At 54.2% G+C, this 24,382-nt stretch overlaps 1 protein-coding gene across 1 annotated transcript; it reads right to left on the reverse strand.

Moving 5' to 3' along the window:
* Positions 1-57: 57 nt before the first annotated feature.
* CASKIN1 (CASK interacting protein 1) lies at positions 58-23,666 on the reverse strand. Its single transcript, XM_036738319.1, has 20 exons — positions 23,573-23,666; positions 13,716-13,767; positions 13,510-13,607; positions 13,255-13,400; positions 13,045-13,140; positions 12,690-12,820; positions 11,335-11,443; positions 10,985-11,093; positions 10,754-10,848; positions 10,097-10,214; positions 8,310-8,411; positions 8,087-8,181; positions 7,903-7,987; positions 7,712-7,800; positions 6,385-6,495; positions 6,201-6,302; positions 4,110-4,248; positions 1,907-3,961; positions 555-957; positions 58-185 (listed from the first exon to the last, which is right to left on the reverse strand). Exons 1-20 carry the CDS (start codon positions 23,664-23,666, stop codon positions 89-91), a joined length of 4,326 nt encoding a protein of 1,441 aa, XP_036594214.1. The 3' UTR covers positions 58-88.
* Between the last annotated feature and the right edge of the window lie 716 nt (positions 23,667-24,382).

Here is a 24,382-nt window from a genome sequence, read left to right on the forward strand (position 1 = left end):
GAGCCCAATCCTGAGGTAAAGTTCTGTGTGTGGAGCCCGGGGTGGGGCAAGGGGGGGAGTCCTGAGGTTGGCTGGGCACCTGACGGGCTCACTCCAACATGGCATCCAGCTGGTCAGCCAGGTCATCAAACATGCTGCCAATGTCATCCAGGATGCTGACTGTACTCTTGGACTCAGCGGCCGAACTAAAATGAAGAGACAGAAATTGGGGGTGAGGACTGAGGAGGCAGTGGCCAAAGGGGAGGGGGAGGGGGAAATCACAGATTTAGAACCAGAAGGGACCCCCCCCCCAGGTCATCTAGTCCAACACCTTTGTTTTACAGATGATAAAAATGAGTCCCAGAGAGGGTGGTAACTTACACAAAGTCACATGACATTCGAATTCAGGCCTGATTATCGACCAAGAGAATGGTGACCAGGTAACTATGCATAAGGGGACAGTGATGGGGAGAAGGGGAAGAGGCAGTGACAGAGGGAAGGGTAATTGGAGGAACAGTGGCAGAAAAGAAGGGACAATAATCAGGGAGACATTGAGCTGGGGGCACAGAACATACTCAGCTGCCTGCCCGTTATCTTGTTTAATTTTCTCCTCCACAGCCTGCAGGGCAGCAGCCAGAGAGGCGCTGGTCTCCTCCAGCTTCTGGTGAGCACTGTCGCTGGCACTGCCATCTCCGGGGGGCACGGCCATGGCGGCCCGAGGTGGCTTGATGGGCACCTGCTGGGGGGGCACACCCGGCGATGGGGGCTTGGCAGGGCTGGCACAGAGGGAGGGCGGTGTGCTGGCTGGCTTACTGGTAGCGGCAGCAGCAGGTGCCTGGCGGGCTGGGGAGGGTGTGGGCGTGGGGCTGGCACTCACAGACTGTAGTCCCAAAGGGGCCTTGACTGGTTTGGGTGCTGTGGGCGGGGGTGGTGGCTTGGGAGACACCGGCGGGGGCGTTCCATGGGCTCGCTTCACCTCTGTTGCGGGGGAGAAAGAAAGTTTTACCAGCCATGCCATCTTCAGACCTTCTAGATCCTGCTTTGGTGGAAAAACTAGCCAATGGTCTATTCCTGCTGGCCAGAGCTACCACCAGCTGTGCCAGCTCTGGCCGGCAGGGACACACAGCTAACCCATTCCTTCGCCGGTACCCATCCCGAGTCAGGGGCCCTGGAGGAGCTGGGTCCCACTAAACAAAAAGGATTCTGAATGTCTTAACCTAAAGGACCAGGCAGAGTCCCCCTGGTGATGATCTCCTGGGATGAGCCTAGGAGGCAATCCAGTCTAGGCTCAGGGTAGGTCTGGAGAGCACAGAAGTATCTAGTTCAATGACTCTAGTTCCTTCTTCTTCTTTGAGTGGTGGGTATGTTCTGTGGAGAGGAAGGCAGTCCAAGAGCTCTAGGCTCCTGACCCTGTGGAAATCTAGGAAGTAGGAGCCAGTGCCTAGGCATACTGACGTGTAGGGTACAAACAAGTCACTGCCTGTGTGGGGGCCTAGGGGCAGCAGGAGCCAGTGGATATGGCATGATATCTATCAAGTGTCCAGGTGTACGAACATCACTGAAAATGCTGCCCCATCCCATCTCTTGCACAGGTGTGGACCAGGGGTGAGGCAGGAGCCCTGTCTTGGTCCTTGTGCAAAATGCAGATTCCACTGTATTTGCAATCCAACGTCTAGATTCCTGCTACTTACTCTCTGTACAACCTTAGACTTAACTGCTCTGAGCCTCAATGTCGATATCACATAGAAAATGAAGGGATTGAACCAGATCGTCTCTAAGGTCACCTTGAAGCACTAAATCTTATGTTCCTAAGAAAAGAGTCCATTTTTTTGATGGGAGGTCCTTCCGTGTAACGTCTGCCCTGCCTCCTCTCCTTCAGGGTCCTGGATCTCAGATAGCTGCTCACTGGGGACAGGGCTGTACATACCTGGGCTGCCAGGGCTAGGAAGTGGTGCCTTCTTGGAGGTGGTTGGAGGTGAGCCTTGGATCTTGGGGACCGGTTGGGCCAGGACAGGTTTAGGGGACACTGGGGGCTTGGCAGGCTTTTTGGCCTCTCCGTCAGGTGGGGGGGGAAGAGGCAGATGGGTGAGGTCTGCAGGAGGGGGCACAGCAGGGGGGGGCAGCAGGGGCAGCTCTGCAGGGCCACCACTCTGTTCAGAGGCTGGTCGCCGGCGGACAGTACCCGTGCCATTCTGATACACGGACAGTGGGGGTGGCTCCAGCCCAGGTTCCCCCCGTTCCTTGGTCTTAGGCCTCCGTTTCACTGTATCTGACTCGGTCAAGATAAACTTGACATTCTCCTGCTGGCTCTGCTTGGCCCGGATGCGACGCTTTAGCGTGGCACTGGCCTCAACCTTGGCCAGGGGAGGGCCTTCGCTCCCCTCCCCTTTGGCTGGGCCCCGCGGCCGCTGCCTAATAGTGAGGCTGCCCTCCTCGGCGAAGGGGATGTGCTCGGGGGGGCCCTGCTCCCCACGGCGGGCAGCAGCCAGCAGCCCAGTGACAGGGCCACTAAGGGTACGCCGACGATTGACTACCTCACCGTCCAGTCCAATAGCATCCTTGTGCTTCACTGAGGCCAGCACTGTGACCACACGGCCCGGCTCAGGGCTGGCAGGATGCACGGCTGGCCCTGGGTGCATGGGATGCCCTTCGGGGGGCCTACGGGCAGCCCGGGCCCCACCCCCAATGGACGACAGCTCCAACATGGCAGCAATGCTCTTGACACTGCCCGCACTTCCTGTGTCCACGCTGCCAGCCAAGTCGCTGGCCCTCCGTCGCTGGGCCCGCCCACCCGATGCGCCCTCCTCGGGCCCGGCCTCCTCTCCCTCTCCACCCTGGACCGGTTCATCTACCAGACTGGCACTGGACACAGCGGAGCTGGAGCGCTTGGGTGGGGGTGGGGGGGGCCCCTTCTTCTTGGGCCTCACGGCAAAGGACTGGCTGCGGTTGACGTTCTTGTCGCTGCCCGCCGGGGTCCTCACCGAGTGGCTCCGTCCCACCCGTCTCTGCACCGTGGCGTAGGGCCCCGCAGCGGGCACCGTCAGCTCATCACGGTCAGGCTCGCCGTCTGAGGCTGCATAGCGGTTCAGGCTGTGTGCCCGCTTCTTGGGCCGCCCGGGCTCCTCCTCCTCGGCCTCCCCCACGGCCCCAGGCGGCAGACACAACACGGGTACGGCCATAGGAGTTGGAGCCACCGGTGGGGGCGGCCCACCTTCGCCTTCCACAGGCTGGGGCAGCACGTAAGCGAAGCCCCGGTGGGTGGGCGACTGAGGAAGCGAGCGGGGTGACATGGGACGCTCGGCCGGAGGCAGCAGCTGCGGAGTAGGCTTCACCTTGGCAGTGGCCGGGGCTGGGCTGTGGGGAGTGCCCAGTGTCTGTGGGGAAGCTGGACGGGGCTTGGTGGGCGTCTGAGGCGGTGTGAAGTGGCTCCCAGCAGCACCTGGGGGGAAGGACTGCCGAGGCTTGCCAGGCACCGGGGGCACGCTGGCTCTCTTGACGCTGTGTCCGTGGCGCGAGGGCCGCGCCTCCTTGGGGCTGGGAGTGGAGGCGCCCTCATCGGCCAGGTACTCTTGGCTACGGGACATGGGTCCGCTGGGGCCTGGAGGCCCATCTCCCAGAAGCTCTTGGGAGCTGCTCATGTGTCGTGCCCTCCCACTCAGGCTGGGCTCATGAGGTAGGGCACTGGCCCGAGGCGTGGGGGGCAGACTATTGGTGGGCTTCTCAGCCCCACCCTCAGGACCCGAGGGTGGGCCTGTCATGGCAGCCTGCAGTTCATCGCTCAGTTCACTGTCTTGGAATGTGATCATCTTGGGTGACTGACATTCAGCGGGGGTGGGCTCCGGAGGCGGGGGAGACTCAATGGCCACCACCTCCAGGGACTGAGGGGCCTTCCTGCGCAGGGCCCCTGCCTCATACTTCCCATACTCAGCTTTCTGCAGCTCTGCCAACTTCCGGACTGCCAACATCAGCTTCTTCTGGTGCCCTGGATGGGAAATGCAGCAGATTAGTCTAGCCATGCCATGGGGACAGTTAAAGAGCTGGCCAATAACAGAGGCCCCACCCCAGATATTCCCTGGGTCACCTGGGGAAAGGGCGAGGCTAGGCAGAGTGGGGGAAGAAAGGTACCTTACCCAGCTTAGTGATGCCAATCTCCTGCAGATCCTCCCAGGTGATGTCAGTGATAAAGTCAATGTTCTCATAGCCATTTTCCACAAGCACTTTGTAATATTGGGCAAGGCCGATCATGGAAAGCCACACAGCCAGGTTAGCCTGAGGAAGGAGACAGCAAAGGACTCTCCTAGGTCTCAGGACAAGCCAAGCCTAAACAGATAGGTCCAGGCTTCCCCTGAGGCCCTCCCTGGCCACTGCCTTGTCTTGCCTTTCCCCCATCTCCCCCCAGCTGTTCTCAGGGTCACTAACTTGTGGCTGGGGTCAGGAAAGGGAGCAGTAGACTGGGGAAGAACAGACAGACGGACAGACAGACAGGTCGGCAGGTGCCTCAGAGAAATCTGATCATGAGAATATCAGACAGCAGACATTGTCCTGAGTCTTGCTCTAGGCCTAAGACCTTGGGGAGGCCAGTGCTGGAGGCGGGGGAAGGCCCCCTAGTCTGAGCCAGCCCAGCCTGGCCTGCCCGGGCACTGGCACTCACCACACACCACCGTAGACACCAAAGCATCCAACATTTTTGTCTGTAACACACCTGTGACCTTACCCAGACATATGGAGTAGGGAGGGCCATGTGACTGCTTCCCCACCCCCTCCCCCACCCAGCCAGCCAGCCATTGGTCCAACCATCTGTCCACCCCACCACCACTACTCTACACAGACACACATGGACACACATCTAACCACATCCTACGTACATGTAAAACCCCAGACACACACACACACACACACACACACACAATGTATCTCATACCCACCATATACGGATACAGTACACACACACACACACACACACACACACACACACACAATGTATCTCACTCATACCCACCATATATGTATACAGCACACACACACACCATCTTCTCTCCCCACCACAATCATGACTACAGCTTCACCTTCTACTTCCCTGACCAGAACAGAAGCAAAAAAGAAGAAAGAAGCCTGGGACACATCTGTGTTGAGCCCTAATGTAGGTATGTGCTTGCTGAGATGTGGTGACTTCCCCCTACTGACCCCACTTGTCATATGTGTGCTTGGGCGATCCCCACGAGAAAAGAAACTAGGATATCATCCTTGGGCAAGGAGTCCCAGGTGAGGGAAGGGTTGGATGAATGGCGTCCCTGAGAGCAGGGCATGGAATCAAAATGGACAGAGCCCTTCAAGATCTACTGGTCCATCTTTCTGCCCCATTCCCACTAGTAGATGAAAAAGCCAAGACCAAGGGAAGACTGAATGGCGGGTTTGAGGTCCCCTCCATGAGCATGAGTGACCAGCCCAGGACAAACCACCAGTTAGTTTCCAGGGCTCTCCTCACCACCTCCTATAGTATGTGTATGAGTCCAGTGGGCAGGTATTGATTGGGTGGGCCTGACCTGGTGGTTTGTGGGAATGTGGAGGGCGGGAGTTAACAATGCGTATATGCATACAGCTCTGTGGATTTCATACTATAGGTGCTTAATAAATGCTTGCTGATCGAATGACTCTGTACCTGCTCTTGGGCCTTGGCACTTGCCTAGCAAAGAATAAAAGCTCTTCAGCTACCCTGAACCCAGGGCCCAAGACTCTGGGTCCAGCATCTCCTTCTTTCTCCTTCTCTCTCAGCCCAGACTCCAGACAGTGCACAGCCCTGGCCCCAACCATGCCCCACTGCCCTAGGACCTGCCCCACTGGGGAGGCCAGCCCTGGTGCCCATGATGGACAGATGGCTGGACAGGTGGCTCACTGCTGGCAGGGCCCGCGCTGCTCCCGAGGGGCCATCCTCAGTGTCTGACCGAAACGTCGCCTCGCTCGTCTCCCCAGGGCCATGTTGGGGGCAGCGGCTTCGTCCAGGCCAGCGGGGGCTGATGGGGCCCTGGGGTGGCCCAGCGAAGTTGCAGGTATATGCCCCATGCCATTGGCCCCAGGTGTGGCTGCCCTGTGCTGGGCAGCACCTGGGCTCCAGCGCAGAGGGTGACTGTCTGTCTGTCCTGGGGCTCCAGAGTGGGGCAGCACCCTCTGCCCTCCCCATGCCCGCCACGGCTCTGCCACTGCCGGGGCGGGAGGGGCCTTACGGGTTTGTGTTCAGGCAGCCAGTCGGGGAGGGTCAGGCTGTTGATCTCTGAGGTTATCTTCTTCCGGTGGCCAGGTTTGGTGACACCAATGGCCGTGAGATCCTAGGGCAGAGAAAAGGCCCCGTTATGGAGGTGGCAGGGTTCCTGGGGCCCATCTTCTGGGCCCAGCCAGTGGCCAGCTCACCTCAGGGGTCATGCGGCTGATAGTGGGGAGATCGTAGCCAGAGGTGATGAAGTTGGAGGCATAGTGCTGCAACTGGAAGGTGGCGAGCCATTGGGTGACAGCCTCCGCACTCTGGAAGACACAAGGGAGCACCTGCGGCAGGCTGGGCCGCCGGTGGACAAGCCTTCACTGCCCTGTGGGGTGGGCGCTTCCCGGCCTCTCCTGGGACCACTCAGCCCCAATTCTGCTGCTTCCTCTTTCAGCCTGGCCATGGTCATCTGTAGGGCTGCAGCCGTCATCCAGGCCCCTCCCCAGTGCCGGCTTTTCCTCCTCCTCCTCCTCCTCCTCACTGGCCTTGCCTGGGCTCAGATGCTGCAGCTGCTGCCCAGCCTGGCCACCATCCTCCAGCGCTGCTCAGCCCTCGGGCCCTCCATCCGGCCCCTCCAGCGGAGTCCAGCCACTGTCCAGGGGCCTCACACCTCCCTCCCTTATCCCTCCTCCATCTTTGTATCCATTGCTCCAGACCTGCTCCCCCAGGATACAGAAAACCTAACCGTGTGTGTGTGGGAACATCCTGTGGATAGATGTGGATGTGTCTTAGTGTTAGCCAGAGATCATGTGCCTGATCTCTTCTAACCTGAAGGCTCCCTAGGGCAGGTTTATAGCCCCCTAATTGGGGGTGGGAGTGGGGAAGGGGGTAGAGAAGAGAAAACCTTTCCACAGGACCAGGAATAGGCCTGATCATCTCTGCCCACAGCGGCCTTTCCCCCCATACTGTAGCCTGGTCCATCCTAGCACACTTCCTCCAAGGCCCTGGAGGCCTGACCCCAGGAGCAAGGATGCCAGTGACGCTCCAGAGAGAATTCAGCTCCACATGCCACCTCCCCACCCCCCACATACACTCAACATCTTCCATACATAATACACCTCTCCCAAAACACACACACACACACACACACACACACACACACACACACACACACCTCATCAACTCTAGATACACACATGCATTCCCACGCACCCCCCCCATACACACCACACCATCCCATCCTGACAGAAACATACACATATATACGCCAGTGACTGCCTAGTCTACAACAGATAGACAGTGGCCGAGCTTGCCCTGTGCCTCCTTGCGGGTCATGATTCCCACTCTCTGACCCCCATCTAGGGCTCCTGGCAGGTGACCTGGCAGGGTCTCGCTGATTCTCTCAGAGATCCCCGCTCTTTCCTGCTTGCCTCCTGAACTTGAGCCCTTCATCAAGCCTCCCTGCCCCCACAAGTTAATAGGATCCCTGTAAAGGGAGCAGTTCTATGACCTAAGAAGAGCCCCAGGTTGATCCCTCACCTTTCCCTCCGATGCAGGCTCCATTTTTTTGGGTGGCTGCTCACCATAGGCCTGTCCTGTGTGTGTGACAGGCTGGGCACGTGAGGGACCTGGGCAACAAGAGCAGGAGGAAGAGCTCATTAGAGGCTAGGGACGTCTGAGGCACATCAGAGGAAGTCAGAGGGGAGGAGGTGGAATGATCGAAGTCTCACCTGCAGGGCCCTCGAGGGGCTTGGTTGGACTGTCCCCTGGACCTGACTCCTGGATGGACTTCTGAGAGAGCACAGTTGCTAAGAGCTGCCAAAGCAAAGGCACAGACCCGCTGGGGTCACCAAAGAGCCAGCCTTTGCTGGGGATGTCCCCTTCCCACCTGCTTGCCCATGTGTCCAGTCATACCTTGACTCCTTCAGAGCTGGCGTGCAGAGCATGGCTCCCACTCCCCCCACTGCGCCCACTGGCCATGCCGCCTAGACTACCGCTGCGGTCTGCACCTGCTGACACAAGAGAAACTTCAGGAGTGGTGCCCACTCCCTCGGCCCCTCCTACCAAGTGTTGCTTGCCAGCTGTAGCTAGTGATGCCCATGAGAGAGGAGCCCCTGGCCTGCCCTGGTTTCCATACCAGTGAAGGGTTTCCTCAGGACCCAGATTTCCTCTGGAGGGGCTGCAGAACTGCCCTGGGAAGGGGACAGGTGGGACGGGCTCATGTCAGCTCCTCGGGAACCTTCAAACACAACACAGGTATGCCCTGAGTCTTGACCCCTTACCTCCTGGAAGACACTTAGGCCCCTACTTATGAGGAGTGGGGCCCTGGCTGGGCCTCTCTGGGCTCCCCAAGGTGAGCACAGCAGCCAAGTAGCAATCTCCCTTCTAGAGTACCCCAGGACCCTGAAACCCCAAATAGCGTTGCTCTCTCTTAGTGGGGTAGGTCCTCTGGTGGAAGCAGACAGGCAGGCTGGCCACGGCCAGTTAACCCTTTCTCCCCTCTCATACCCCAGCCCTGAGTTCACAGCCAGGGGCAGGCCAGTGAACCCTCCCCCTTGTACCACAGCCCCGAACCCTGGTATTCTTCAGAGCAGGGGATCAAACAGGGGCCTTGGATCATTTCTGCTCCGCTCTACGTGGGCTAAGGACACACAGAAAGGAGAGAGGGGACAGAAAGCAAATGGAGAGGAAACTGAATAGGCAGATAATACTTCTAAGCCATGCTCATTCCCTCCAGCACCACCTCTGTTCCCCGAAGCTGAGCTCCTCAGAGTGTCCTTCTCTTTCTCAGCTGGTTAGGGCCTACCCTCCCCTCTTACAGAGTTGCAGGAGAGAGAAAGACATAGAGATACCCACAAATATCAGAGACAAGAAGATGGAGACAGGAGAAAGACCCAGAGAAAATGGGAGACAGGAACCAATGAGGGAAATGCAGAGACAGACAAACTGGGTCGAAATGCTAGTAGAACCAGCAAGTGAGGGGCCTGAGTCACTGGCTGTCACTGACCAGGGGAGGGAAACACTCAAAGTAGACAAGTTTGCAGTCAGCCTGTCTGGGGCTTCTCTGGACCACTGCCAAGAATGGCATTCTGGGGAACAGCTGGAGGGAGGAGGAGGGACACTGATGGGGAGAAGGGGTGGAGGAAGATGAAGGGAGGAAATAGAAGCCTTGACAGCACAAGTCAAATGAATATCTCCTCCACCCCACCCCCCCAACCTCAGCTCCAGGGGAGACTGGGTTCATTCTAGGTATTTTTAGGAGTTGATGTAAGAAGTGGGCTAAGGGGATAGGAAAGCTCCAGGCTCCAGACTCTAAACACTGACCTCTGGGTTCCCTCTCTCAGAACAGCTCTGGTTCTACCAAAGCCTAGACAGGTCTGGGTCCTCCTCGGCCTAGCTCCTGATTTCCTATATGATGAACTACCTGGGACTCAGGATCGTCAGGAACATCAGAGGAGACCTTTCTCATTTCTGCAGCTGAGTGATGTTCACATACATGCACACATGCACCCATGTTCAGTTCTCTGACTACCCAGTATGAACATGAGAACCACATGCCAAGGTCACACCATAGGGGTATGGTGGGGGAGGGAGAGAGGATCAAGAAGGGGGTGTTACCTGGTATGTCAGAAGGGAAGAGATGGGAAGGGAAAGGGAGCCACTCCTGCCCCCTACTGCCAGGCAGAAAGACAGTTTTCTCTTCCCACCCCTCTTCCCAGAATGGGTCTGTACTGTTCTCAAACCCCAGAGACTAGAAAAAACCCTGGAAATTGTCCAGGGCTAGGAAACTGAGTCTGATCAGGACTCAGGGCAACTGTTTAGGGTCAGGGATACAGCAAGGTTTAGGAGTGAGGATAAGAATTGGGAGGTGAAGGGCAAAGTTGAAGGTCAAAGCCCAGATGAGGGTCAAAGTAGACTAGTTGCCTGCTCGTTTGGTGATGGCCTCGCCTAGGGTAGATGGGAAATAGCCAACACGATCATTGCCAGTCCGGTTGTCATGGATACAGCCTTTCCACCTGCCATCGGGATGCTGTTCAAGGACCTGTACCAAGTAGGGGGAAGGGTTGAGGGCCTATTGGAGGCTTGAGGGGTCTCGGGGCCCAGGATAGCATGATTCAGGGAAGATCCATCCCCCAACATGAACACACTGTAGTTAAGATAGCAAAATAGCAGAGACAGCAGGGAGGAAGGGTTCAGGAGACCCCACCTCTCGTCCTTTGCTGTCAAGTAGAGCAGGAAATTAAGCTCTGCCCCAAATGGGCTACTGAGGGCATGTTAGTATCACTAGTGACTCTCAACTGATTAGGAATTCTTCTAGATTATTAACTACAGGAAGGGAACAGCTCTGCATCCTGTCCTGGAGCCAACCCTCCCTTGGAAGCCCTAACTCCCCTCCAATGTCCATGTCTCCCGATGATCATTCCCCCCAAAGTGGCCACATTTCCCCAATATCCACAGGGGAGATGGGGTAGGGACCAAGGCCCCAGGAAGTCTCTGACCTCGGTCTGCCTCACTGACTGACCACATCCTCCCAGGACCAATTCCCCCACCCTGGAAAAAGCTACTCATTCTCCCACTTACAGTGATCACATCTCCTGCCTTCACATTCAAACTTGTCAGGTCATAGTTGTTACAATAGTCCTTTGTTGCCCGGACCTGCAGAGCTGCTGATGCCTCTGGAAGTACAAGAGAACAAACCCACCCAGTCCCTGGAAATGAATCCAGCCATCACGCCTTTCACCCTCTAAGGATCCCTGGGTCAAGCTTCTTTAGAGCAGCCTGACCTTCACTCACCACCCCAGACGTTCCCACCTCTCAGCAGCTGTTTGATCTCCTTGCTGGCCTGGGAAGTAGTGAACTGGTGGACGATGTCCAGCGCGGTCTGGCTGTAGGTGTTCCTTACATGGGCATTGATTCCACTCTGGTTGGAGGGGGAAGGCAAACTCAGGTGGAGAGGCTAGGGACCTGGGTGGGGGGTGGCTAGAAGAGCTTGGGATAAAAGCAGAAGATGGGCACCAAACCCACTGCCTCCTCCAGAATGACCACGAGGGAGATGGGGTGGGGACCGAGGACCCTGGAGGTCTCTGACCTCTGTCTAACTCTTGATCTCAGTGCCCCCAGCCCTTCTCTCCCAGACTCTGTCTCCCCCTCCCGGAGCTTACATCCAGCAGGAGCCGAACCACATCCGTCTTCCCACAGAGTGCGGCCTCATGCAGGGCAGTGCCTGACTTGGTCTGACGGTTAATGTCAATGCCAGCTTGGAGGAGGAGTCTGAGCATAGGGGAAGGCAAGAGGGCCGGAGGTGAAGCAGGACACTAGCAGCTAGGTCTCATCACAACCTCCTATCTCTGGCAATGAGTCTGCACCCCCATCACACATCTCTCAGGTCAAAGACTCGGAAAAATCTGACCCTTTCCTTTTTCTCATTTTCTCTTCTCAAATGATCCAATCTGGTGCTATATCTTCTTGGATCTACTGCCACAGCAATACATCTGTCCTCCCCCTTTTCCACTCCTATGCCCACCATTCTGGGATAGGTATAGAACCATTACTATGGCCTCCAAATTGGTCTCTTTGCTTGCATTCCTTCCTCTTTCAAATTCATCCTTTACTGCCAAAGTAATCTCCGTAACACACTACTCCGATGACATTACTTCCTCACTCAAAAACCTTCAATAGTTCCCCATTGCCCACCAGATAAAAATTATATTTCTTTGATTGTCATTCAATGCCCTCTACAGCTTGGGCCTACCCAAATATAGCTCTCTGCTCTAAGCCAGCATCTCTTTCCTTACTGGCTCTCCTGAATTACACATGGCTCATCCCAGCACTCACATTGCTTCCCTTCCCAGGAATCTCACCCCTCACCCCCACCACCTCTGTGAAACTTTCTTTGGTCTTTCCAGCCCAGGCTGCTCTGCCACCTCTGAGCTGAAGCGCACAGTCCAGTCCTCTCTCCCACATGCTCTCTTCCTGCTTTCTCACTTTTCTCTGTGTAAATCTAGCTTCCCTCACTGAGTGTGAGCACCTTTCTCAGGGACAAGAACCTGCTTTGTTCCTTCTCTGTCTCCCTCCCGGACTCTGAACTTCCCAAGGGCAGGGCCAAGGTCTGCTCCTTCCCTGTCTCGCTCTTAGGAATAGGAAAGGAACATGAAGCCCCTGCTACTTGCCAGGTAATACAGTGTGTAACAAATAGCATCTCATTTGATCTTCACAACAACCCTGGGAGGTAGGTGCTATTATTATCCCCACTTTACAGGCAAGGAAACTGAGGCAGAGGCCAATTGATTTACTTAATGTCATCCAGCTAGTGAGTATCTGAGGCTGGATTTGAGCTCAGGTCATCCTGACTCCAACTCCAGATCTCGATCTACTGAACCACCTAGCTGCACAAGACCGGGCATATGGGGTGAGGGAGTATTTAGGAGAGACAGGTTAGTTAACTAATAGAGAAAGAGAAAAAAAAATCCCAGAGCCTCCCCTCCCCTCTCCTGTCTATCCCTCACCAAGAACATACCTGATAATGTCAATGTGACCATTTTTGGCTGCCAGGTGCAAAGGGCTGGTGCCATTTGGGTCAGTGGCATCTCCTGGCCGAGGCTCTAACAGGGCCGCACACATGTTACTACTTAGGAGCAGCTGCACCACCTTTAGGGGCATAAAAGGGAGAAGGAGAGGAGAATCAGGGCAGCTCCTAGCATGGATGATATCACTGTGCCAGAGAAGTTGGGAAGGAGGGACAAGATCAGACATTATCCATCTGGTCTCCCAGGACCATCCCCTAGGCTCCAAACGCAAAAGCACCTGTACTCTCCCTATCCCTCCCCCCATCCCCAGGGCACCACCTACCAAGGAGCCCCATGGAAACTTACCCCAACACGTCCAAACTCACAGGCCAGGTCCAAAGGCGTCTTCCCTGAATTGTCCACAATACACGGGTTGGATTGATGCTGAAGGAGCATCTCTGACTGCAGGTCCCACAGGGGAGGGAAGGCAGGACAGGGAGGTCAGCAAGAGCCGATCTAGGGCTGGCCCCCATCCCTGCCCTGGTCCTCCCTCGACATCTGCTCCAGAGCCCTCACCACATCATAGTGACCGTGCTGGGCCGCCAGGTGTAGCGGGATGTGGCCCTCATCCGACGGGACGTTCACGGCAGAGCCTGCCTTCAACACCAGCTTCATAGGCTCCTTCCTGCCTTGCCAGGCTGCGTAGTGCAGAGGCCGCATCCCTGGGGTAGGAGGTTGATGGTCAACTAGACCCTGACCCCTGACTCGGCCTAGGGTCTCCCCTCCAGAGGGGGCAGGAATGAGCAAGTGGTGGGAGTGGGGAGGACTTGCCTTTATTGTCTTTGATGTCCACAGCGGCCTGGGCCTCCAGAAGCAGGGCAATGAGCTCTGTGTTGCCATTGAGGGCAGCGTGGTGGAGGGCTGAGAAGCTGGGGGAACGGAGTTGGAAGGTCATGTTAGAGAGGCATCCAGCCTCATCTCAAACCCCTCCCATCCACGGGCCAGAGGAAGAATCCCCCGGTGACTTCCCTACTCACCCATCGGGGTCCTGGAAGTTGACATTGACCTTCTTAGCCGAGCCCAGGAGCTCTAGGAGGGAAGAGAGGAATGAAAAGGATGCATGGGAAATCATTGCTCTCCCTGACTCCTGGGAAGGGCATAGAGAGGAGGCCACAGACCACCCCCCCCCAAACACATATATTCACAAAGAGCCTAACGTCAATAGCCTGGCTCTAGAGGAGAGACAGCCCAAATCCAAGTCCAAGGTTAATAGTAATGAATAATAATTATTATAACAATGACATTTTATATAGCACTTAGTACATGCCAGGCACTTTACCATTATCTCACTTTGTCCTCACGATGACCCAAGGAGGTAGGCGCTTTTTCATAATCCCCATTTTACAGATAAAAAAACTGAGGCAGAAGGAAGTAACGTGAAGCTGCAGAGCTAGGAAGTATCTGAAGCCAAATTCTAATTCAGGTCTCCCTGATTCCAGGACCAGCACTCTCTCCAATGCACCGCCTGGCTGCCTAGCAGACGCTTCCACAGTGTTTTGTGATTTACAAAGTACGTCGTCGCCTTCAATCCTCACGACAACAATCACCCTGCCAGGAAGCTATCCTTGTTCCCGTTTTACAGATGGGGAGGCAAACCTCACACAGCCAAAAGCATCAGATCCAAGATGGAAACCCAGACCCTTTCTCTCCACCACACCACAGGTGCTGTCTGTCCTCATTGATGGGAAAAAAGGTGACTTGGAGAGTCAGAGTGATGGGAGGTGGGAGGGGGCAGGGAGGGAGGGAGCAACTGGAAGCTCCCTAGGTTTAAATATACATATTCTACCTTCTTCCCAACACACAAAAATCGAGGCCTGGGGCCGGACCTTTCTCCTCCTTTGACTGCCTAGAACTACATTTCACAGAAGTAGGGACAGGTGATTTTGGCCCTTTGTACCTCAGTTTACCCACTGGTCCCTCTCTAGTGCCCGACTATCATAAGATTTGAGATGCCAAAGGCTCTAGAGATTTCCTCACTACTACAAGAAACCCCTGCAATAGCCTGTAGAACTAGGCTATGAGCCCTGAGCCAATCTCCCCCTTAAGCCTCACCCCATCCCCACCCCCCTAAACACACACACACACACACATTGCCATCTTCCCCTGGGCTCTTGGCCCACCAGGGCACTGATCCAGATGCTGCTGCTACTGCTCTACTGCTTCTCTTCTACTAAATATAGCCTAGGGGGTGGGGTGGGGGAGACAGGGAGAACACACAACAGACTCTCATACACAAACACACACACACACACACACACACACACACTTCCAGGACAAGCTGAGGACTCTGTATGGGAACTAATTGGATAACTCCCCCAGTGAGTGATCCATCTTCTTGACGTCTGCAGGCTGGGTGGGGCAGCTTGGGAAGGCTGGTAGATCCAGGACAGGGGTGTCTCTTGGGGAGTGGTGGAGGCCCCCAAGGCCTCAACGTTAAGCTACTGGCTCAGTGAAGCCCTCACCCACTTTTCTGCACATTCAAGAATAGAGCTGTTGCTTTCCCTTCTCCACCCCACCTCCCCCTCCCCAACTTCCCCCTGGTTCCTCCGCAGGCCCAGCATAACTTGGGAGAGGCTAGGACCAGCTCTAAGGTCACTTCCTGGTCCAGCAGCATAAAGCAGAACAGTCCCTGCTAAATGCTGAAGGAAATGTACATGCATGTGTGAGTATCTCTATCTGTCTCTCCATCTCTGTCTCTAGGTGTTTGAAGCACTCCTAACAAGACTGAGATTCTGATTGATAACAAACCTCGGCCTGAGCCAAAACTCCAGTTCTGCCCTTCTACCAACCCTCCCTGCCACTGTCACACCCTAGGGACCCCCCCACCCCCCACCCAGGATTCAGGCCCAGAACAACCCAGAGCCTGTACTATAGCTTCATAGCCCTCCCTAGAATAGAACCAAACACCCTGCATCAGTCCCCAATTGTCCAGCCCTTCCCTCAGCTTCCTCAATCCTCTTGGAACTGTCTCCTCCAGCTCCACTCCTCAAAGTCCCCAGGATCTGCCATTCCCATTCTGTCAGTTGGACTGCCCCCTTCTGCCTCTTTCTATGGTTACTACCCCAGAGCCAGGACCAGTAGAGACAGTTCAAGACACTGAAGCTGAACTCTTGCTAGAGAAGGAATAGGACAGAGGGCTGGATGGATGGACAAAACACATAGAAAAATGGGCAGCCAGATGGATGAATGGGTGGACGGGCATGGACAGACAGATGTAAGACAATCCCCTCAGAGCTGGCTCTCTTGTCCCCTGCCCTAGGCTCAGGCCCTTCGCCGGATCTGAGTCAGCCCTGGCCAGACTCTAGTGGCCCCCCACCACCACTGGGCCTGCCAGGGCATTGGTTACATAACCTGTTTGTGGGTCAATCAACTCCATGGGGGAGGGGACCTCTAGGCTGGACAGAAGCCCCTTTGTCCCCATTAGGATGAGGGGGTGGGGACTTATGGAGAGGCCTAGGGGGTGCAGCCTGGTGGAAGTATGATAGGATCGAGGAGGAATAGAGAGAAGGGTGTGATTTCTGGGTTGGGAGTTGAGTACTGTGTTCTAGTCCTAATTCTGCCACTGACTATGTGACTTTAAGTAACTTCATCCTGTGACTTAGTTTCTCCCATACGTGAAATCAGGGGTTTGGATTAGATCATCTGTAAGGTCTCTCCTGTTTTCTAAGATTTCTCTTCCAGCTCTAACATTCTGTGTTCTAAAGGTGCCTTCCCTTCCCTAAGGAGGAAGCCTAAGTACTATAGTGGGGTAACAGTGCTGGGCCAGGAAGACCTGAATTCAAATCCTGCCTATGACACTCATCAGTTCTGTGACCCTGAGAAAGACATTTAGCCTCTATTTGCCTCAGTTTCCTCAACTGTAAAATGGGGGACATAATAGCACCTACTTCACAAGGTTGTTTTAAGGATCAAATGAGATCACATTTGTTAAAAAAAAAAAGCACATCACAGCACCTGGCACATAATAAGTGCTTAATAAATATTTATTTCCTTCCTTCTTTCCTATCTCTCTTTCCCTCCCTTTTTTCTTCCCTCTCACTTCTTCCTTCCTATTCTTCCCTCCCTCCCTCTTTTTCTTCCTTCTTTCCTCCCTTTCTCTTTCCCTTCTCCCCTCCCAGATAACATTCTGGGTATCAAAGTCTCTTCTGGCTCCAACATTCTGTGTTCTCAGGTCACTTTCAGTGTTGTCTTTTCTAGCGCTAACATTCTAGACACTAAATCCCTCCAAGCACTAATATTCTGTGTTGTAAATTTCTTCCAGCTCAGGCCTTCTATGGTTCTGCAATTCTATCCAATGAGACCCACACATACATCTGCTCAGTCACACCACAGCAGAGCAGATCTAACTCATTAGCACATAATAGGTGCTCAACAAATATTTTTTGAATGAATGAAGTCACACATCCACATAGTCACAGATCCACGAACTGTCACAGACACAAGTCACCCACGCTTGCCTCCCTGGCCAGGGGGTGAAATTTTATAGAAAATGAGGCTGATTCTCTGGGATGGATTTGAAACTAACACTGGGAAAATGGGAGGGTCCTTGCCAAGAAAGGAATCCCCTACCCCCATCACACACATGTCACATAATCAAACACAGACACAAAAACACAAAGAGAATAAGGCCATAGATAGCCTGGCTATCTTGATGACATCCAGAGATAGGGAGAATCTGTCTCGCCATCAGACAGATTAGGAAATCGAACCAAGATACAGGACACTTGTCCTCTTTTTTTGCTCCAGTCCAGTTCTGTCTTAGAGATCTCCTAGTATTTGGTGAGAGGAGATAGGAGGGAGAGTGAAGATATGGGATCCCAGCTCTTCCATCCCCCTCTTTCCCTCAATCCACACAGAAGGTCACAGATAGCCTCAGGTCTTCCAAGGCATTTTTTGAGGTCATCAGCTCTTTCTCTATTCCTTTAGGGAAAACAGCTAATCCTTCAGTCCAAGAGTTTCCTCAGCAGACATAATAAATGACCACACAGAGACCTTGAGAGCTTCCCACTGGATTATCATCATATACCATCCTTTGATATCAGCTCTGACTCCAGATCTTAACCAACCTGATCCTAATGTCACTGAATAACCCTAAGACAATTACACTGACCTCCAAGCATCAACAAAACCCAGCTCAAGATATCAAGTACCCTGATGCTGTGATAGTGGCATTCTGAGCCCATATTACCGCACTGACTCTGAGATATCACTATACTGACCTCCCAATATCAGCATTGACCCTGTGATATCACCACATTCACCCTAAGATATAATCATACTGATCCCATAATATCACTACAATGACCCTGGGATAGATCACCATGTCATTTCCTAGATATTACACCAACCCCGTGATACCACCCTGACTCAGTGGTATCACTGTACTAATCCCAAGACAGCATTGTTCTGAGCCCCCTAATATCACATCTTGCCCTGTAGATGCTGACAAATGTGCCTGAGTGTGTCCTGTGTCCCCTCGGTAAGGGGCAGGTCTTCTCTCCACAGAGTGAGAGATGCCCGAGGACAAAGGTTGCACACATACATTCAACCCCTAGAGTTCAGTCAAGCTCTGACAAAGCTAAGGTTTTGGCATGGGATAGTAGTAATAGCTTTATGACATGAAGGGAAGGAGTGGGATAGAGGGAGAGCTCCAAGTACAGTGCATTAACTTTAAGGGAGTGGGAGAAAAATAGCACTTCTGGATTCTCTCAGCTCTTGGGAAGCCCTGACTCTAAGGGAAGAGTGGACACACACATCATTGTGTTGATATCATGGCAGATTCCTTGTGGGTTGATTGGTAGAAGGTTGGAGGAATCAGTGCCTTGATGCTCCTGGTTGCTCCCATCACCCACTCTGGTCACAACAAGGTAGGCAAAGCATTAGGTTGACCCATACCCTTGGCCTCTCAAGATCCTTGAATTATATAGCAGCAAAATGATTACAGGCCACTGACAAATGGTCCTCATGGTTTATATACAAAAACACACAGAGAGACAGATATGAATATATGGATATCGATTGTAGGAGAAGATTCCCCAGTCATGGATCTGGGTGATGCTCTTCCTCACATCCCAACACCCATCAGCAGCTAAGTTTTGTCCAGCTACCTCAGTAATATTTTCGGCATCCATTCCCACTTCTCCACTCACCCAGCCACCACCCTAGAAGAGGCCTTCACTACTGCTTTCCTGGATGATCCCAATAGCCTCCCAACAGCCTTCACTTCTCGCCCTTCCAATTCATGCTGCATAAGCTGCCAAGTCAATCCTCCCAATGTATCGCTCTGATCCCGTAACTCCTGTTCAGTGGCTCCCTATTGCTTACTAAATAACCTGATATTCAAGGGCCTTTACAATTTGGCCCCAGCCTACTTCCCCTCACAAAAACATACACATAATAACTCACTTTTCCGTAGCTCTCTGCGGTTTACAGAGTGCTTTCCCTCGATGGTGCTCAACCTCCTTGAGAGCAAGGGTAAATTTGTGTTTTCCCTTTGTATGCAAAAAGTTTTCTTTGCACACGGTAGGGACAGAATAAGAATGTTTTGTTGAATTAAATTGCACAGGATCATAGGGATAAGGCCCCCAGATCTGTGATTCCATTGACATAGGAAGAATTGCCATTGAGGAACTTCCTCTACAAATGCAGTAGAGGACATTCTGTGCAATTTACAGATTTAGTGTGTTGTCTAGAACACTGAAAGGTCACGTGACTTGACCACTATCACAAAGCTTGCACATGCCAGAGATAAGACTTGAACCCAGGCCTCACAAGCCCTGAGACCAACGCCACATCCACCATTCCATCCTGCTTCTCTATGGAGTTGATAATGCAAATATTACTGTTCCCATTTCTAGATGAGAAAACTGAAGCTTAGAGGAATATAGGGTCTAGCTCAGAACCCCAGTCTCAAATACAGCACTCTATATAGCTATTCAAGTGGTATAGTATAAAGAGACTTGGTCTCTGAAGTCAGGAAACCTATATTGAATCCCAGCCTGAATATTTACTTGCTATATATCCTTGGGCAAATCACATAACATCTCAGCCTGTCTTCTAATGTGTAAAATTGATATTAAGACATTCGCACTACCTACCTCAATTCAAAACAGTTCAACATTTTGTTTTGTGGTTTTTTGAGGCCATTAGGATTAAGTGACTTACCCAAGGTGACACAGCTAGTGTCTGAGGCTGGATTTTAACTCATGTCCTCCTGATTACAGTACTGGTCCTCTATCCACTGTGCCACCTAGGTGCCTCCACATTTATATATTAAATGGCTACTATGTGCCAGGGCATCAGGAATACTAATGCTAATGAAAGTTACCTCTGAACTTTTGGTCACAGTCCCCTCTGCCTAGAATTCCTTCCCCTTCCATCTCTTCTTATCTAAGTCCGACTCCTACTTCAAGGTCCAGCTTAAGTCTGACTTCCTCCAAGAAGGCTGGAGGAAGGATGAGGAAATCCAGTTTGAGCAGTTCAGTCCACACTGAACTTCTTCCTCTCTGAGTTTCTACACTATTTGAACTGAGCACCCCCCACCCCTCCAGCCTAGTCCCTGATCATCCCACTCTGTCCTGTCCTTTCATCCCCCAAGATGATAAGCCCAAAAGCCGACATTTGTTCCCCCAGCCCCACCTCCACACACCAAACATTAAACTGGGTACATGGGGCACTCAGTTCAGGCAGGCTAGCCAGACTGGTATGAACTGGTGATAAAAATAAGACGGGAGCATGAAAGAGGATGATGGGCAGGGGAGGTGGTGTGTGAAATGGATGGTGGACGATAATGGAGGAAGGAGACAGGGGCATGGGGAAGATGATCAGAGGACAGTGGAGAAAGGAAGATGGTAGAGATGGGAAGCTGGTTAACAGTGGAGTAGGAGGAATGATGGAGAACAAGAGAGCCTTCTGGTTATAGCGGGGAAAATTTCTATTTCCTCCGAGCACCAGAGCTGCCCACCGAACATCACTCCCTGCCCTGGCTCCACCCTCCCACTCCCTGGGCCCAAATTCCAGCTGCACTTTGCTGAATCAAAATATATCTTACTCCAAAGCAGGCCAGTGTCACCATGGCAACCGTGCTAATTCATGAAGGGGTTTCTCCTCTCTGATTTATGAAGCCCGCCCCCTTGGAGTCAGAGCACCCAGTTGGGGTTTCTGTCCCTGTCTGTCCCTGTCTCTATCTATGTGTGTGTGTGTGTCTGTGTCTGTGTCTTTCCCTGTCACTGTCTCTCCCTGTCCTTAGCATCATCTCTGTCTCTCCCAGTTTCTGTCTCTTCTGTCACTATTTCTTCCTGTCTCTCTTTTCCCCTGTCTATGGACCTAACTGAGCTCTTCCAGAGCCTAGAAACAGATTCTTCTGACTCTGAATCTCAATGTTCCTAGTTCAGGACTTTCCAAGTGGATATCTGACTTGTGACCCTTGGGAGGGGAAGGGTGTTAAGCCAGGTGAGCTTCTGAGAGAACCTATGTGTGATCAAAGGGCATGATCACACTCAGAGGAGAACTTTGCCTTGAGGGGAGGGGGAGTCTGAGAGCTACCAAAAATTGATAGAAGTCAGAGAGATAAGAAATGAGTGCTGAGGGAGAGGGAGTGTCCCCCTACTCTAACTAGTTCCCACCTCCTTATGCCTTGTGTCTGTCTATGTGTGTTTATCTGTCTGTGTCTATGTCAGTGTATTGAACTGCTATATGTCCGTGGGTAATTGTGTTTATCTTTCCATGTATGTTGGTCTATACCTGTGAGTTATTTTATGGGGAGGTGGGGAAGGGGTAGTGCATATGATATTCTGGTCTTCCATCTGATTCTAAGGAAGCCTGAAAAAAATAAGACCTGGGATCTCGGTTCTCACCCCCATCCCACCCTCTGACTCCCCAGAGAGGATAAACATTAAGGCAAGGGTTGGACCAGAGGCTGGCTACCTTGGGGGCTTGATGACTGCCTCCCTCCCCTCACCCTCACCCCCAAGACTGAGAGTGCCTCAAGCCCCTGACATTCCTGGGAAGGGGGGAGCTCCCCCCCCGCCCCGATTTCCCAAGAAACCCCTCCCACTACATTGGTCCCAGGTCTTGAGAATAGGTGGGGCAGAGGGGCCAGATTCACATAAACAACCTGCAATTGTTCACTAACACTCAGTGACACACTTGTACACACGTATTGCCAACTACTGCTCACACACAGATGCACTTTGGTATACACGCCATAGCCACACACGCAGTCAGTCACATGCAGAGGGAGGCATAATCTCGCACACTCTAGGAATTGGCTTCTATCTCCATCTCTCTCCCCCCCTTTCCATCCTTCCCCCGCCCTCCCCCAGCCCCTCCATCCATCTCCTGCTCCTGGGGGAGGCTCTGGCTGAGCCAGGATCAGCGTTAGGATCAGGAGGCTGAGCAGAGGCTCCTGAGCCCTCCCAAGGGGAGCTCACTGCAGCCAAGGGTTCTAACCTCACTACTCTCCTAGCTTCCTCCCTTCCATATCAGCAGAAGGAGACAGGCATTGGGTGCTTAGAGATCCTTTCTCCTCAGCTTCTCTAGACTGCTTAATAAGAGATCCCACTAGGCTAGAGAAATGAGCTCCAAGAATAGACTGGTAGCTCAGACACCTGAGTTCTTATCCTGGTTCTGCCCCAAGTTGGGCGACCTTGGACAGGTCACTCAGTCACTTTGTGCCTCAGTTTCCCCATCAGTAAAACACTGCCTAAACCATATCTTCAGGGGCCATGAAATGGGATTATGTCTCCCCACAGAGCCCCTCCCCTCTGTCCCTTGCCTTTAGCCACCCCTCCCACATATATGCATGCATACATACATACATACTTACATACACACGGTCACATCAGCCACACCCTCAGGGTGGCCCCTGCCCAGTTTTCTCCAACCTTTGTTATTAAGCATGATGAGAAAGTGTAGATAGAAGACCCACCCCTGTCCCCCTGGGGACTACAGGGATGGACAGCCCCTCAAAGAGTGAGAGAATCAGAGAGGTAGGACCCTACCCCTCACTTTCCCCAACCGCACACCTAGGGAGAGGGAGTACACACATGGGACTGTCCAGGTGGCCCAGTTGCTTACGTCTGTCCACCTGTGTGTCTTGGAGTCCCTGTGACCCTGTTCTGTCTGTCCTAGCCCTCTCTGTCCCCATCCATCTCTGTGTCCCTATAGCTTTCTGTAAACCTCTTGAGTATGTGGTGGAGATTGGGGTGGGGGGGGGAGGTGGAGGGACGACATAGAAGGGCAGGGGGAGGTGCGGGTTTGGGCTGCTGGATAAAATGCGCCTCCAGAGCCTGGTGAGGGCGAGTCATCGCCTGGCCCCCACCACCTTCTCTCGGCCCCAGGCCAGCCTCTCTGCAGCCTCTGGTTAAAGTGGGGGGGGGGGAGGAGGCGGGCTACTGGGGGCGGGGCCACAGACACCGCCCCCCTCAGCCTGTATCCCCCTCAACCTCCCAGAGCCCCCAGACACTGCAACCCCCCAGTATCTCCCCACCCCCTGGGTCCCCAGGGGATCCCCTCAGACCCTGCATTCCTATCCCCCAGCATCTCTTCGTTCCATGTATTCCCCTACCTGCACCCCCTCCCAGACCTTACACGCTCCCCTGGCATCTGGCGGCCCTGACAGATCCCCAGGGCCTCCCATGACACCCCAAATTCTCCCAATGCGTGCCCCCAGACCCAGCATCGCCCCTGGACCCCGCATCCCCCAGGCAAGCATCTCACCACCTCAGGAGCCCTCTTGCCCCAAGCCCCCCACCCTCTTCCCAGGCACCCCCCCATTTCTCCGCCCCCAGCCCAAAGCAACCCCCCCGCCGCCCCCGCCCCCGCCCCCGCTCACTGGCTTTCCCGGGCCGCGGCCTCTGCAGCAGCCTCTGCACGGCGCCCACGTCCTCCGTCTTTACCGCCTGCACCAGCTCCTGGTCCTTGCCCATGACGGGGTAGCCCGCCTGGCCCTGCCTGGCCCTGTCCGGCCCTGGTCCCGCTCCGCCCAGGCTCCAACCCCGGCTCCCGGCCTGAGTCTCCCGACCCCAGCCCCAGCCCCGGCCCCGGCCCCGGCCCCGGCTCCGCGCTCGGGCTCGGGCTCAGCGGCGCCGGAGCATCCTCGCCGCGGCTCACGGGCGGGAGGGGGGAGCGCGTCACGGGCGGGGGGCGGCCCGGGGGCGGGGGGATGGCGGGGATGGGCGGGGGCGGGGCCGGGGGGAGGGGCTGCTGCGGCCCCGGGCGGAGGGGGTGTGTGTGTTTGGGGGGGTGGGGTGGTTAATGGGGTTGGGGGAGCCTGGTTACCTGGCGCCGCCTCCAGGACGCCTGGATCCCAAGCATCTCCTTACATCTTCCCCCCACCCCCTTCCGTAATCACAGTGGGTTCCCTCTTGTCCAGCGTGTCTGTGATTCTGTCTGTGTCTGTGTCTGTGCTGGGGAAGATGGATGGAGATGCATAACCTCCATCCCTGGGCAGGATGATGAGTCCTGGGGAGGACTCTCTTCTTGACCCAGTCCTGCAGCATCTCCTGGGGTTTTTCCATCTTGAGATAGATGGTGCTCAGACCCCCTCTAGAGTCATCCTGGGGTGGAGGTAGGGGAAAATATTCCCATGGTGCTCAGAGAAACCCTAACGTGCCTAGTGTGAAGGGGATGGTGCTGAGGATTT

Source organism: Trichosurus vulpecula, chromosome 9 (assembly GCF_011100635.1).
Source record: "Trichosurus vulpecula isolate mTriVul1 chromosome 9, mTriVul1.pri, whole genome shotgun sequence".
Lineage (NCBI taxonomy): Eukaryota > Metazoa > Chordata > Mammalia > Diprotodontia > Phalangeridae > Trichosurus > Trichosurus vulpecula.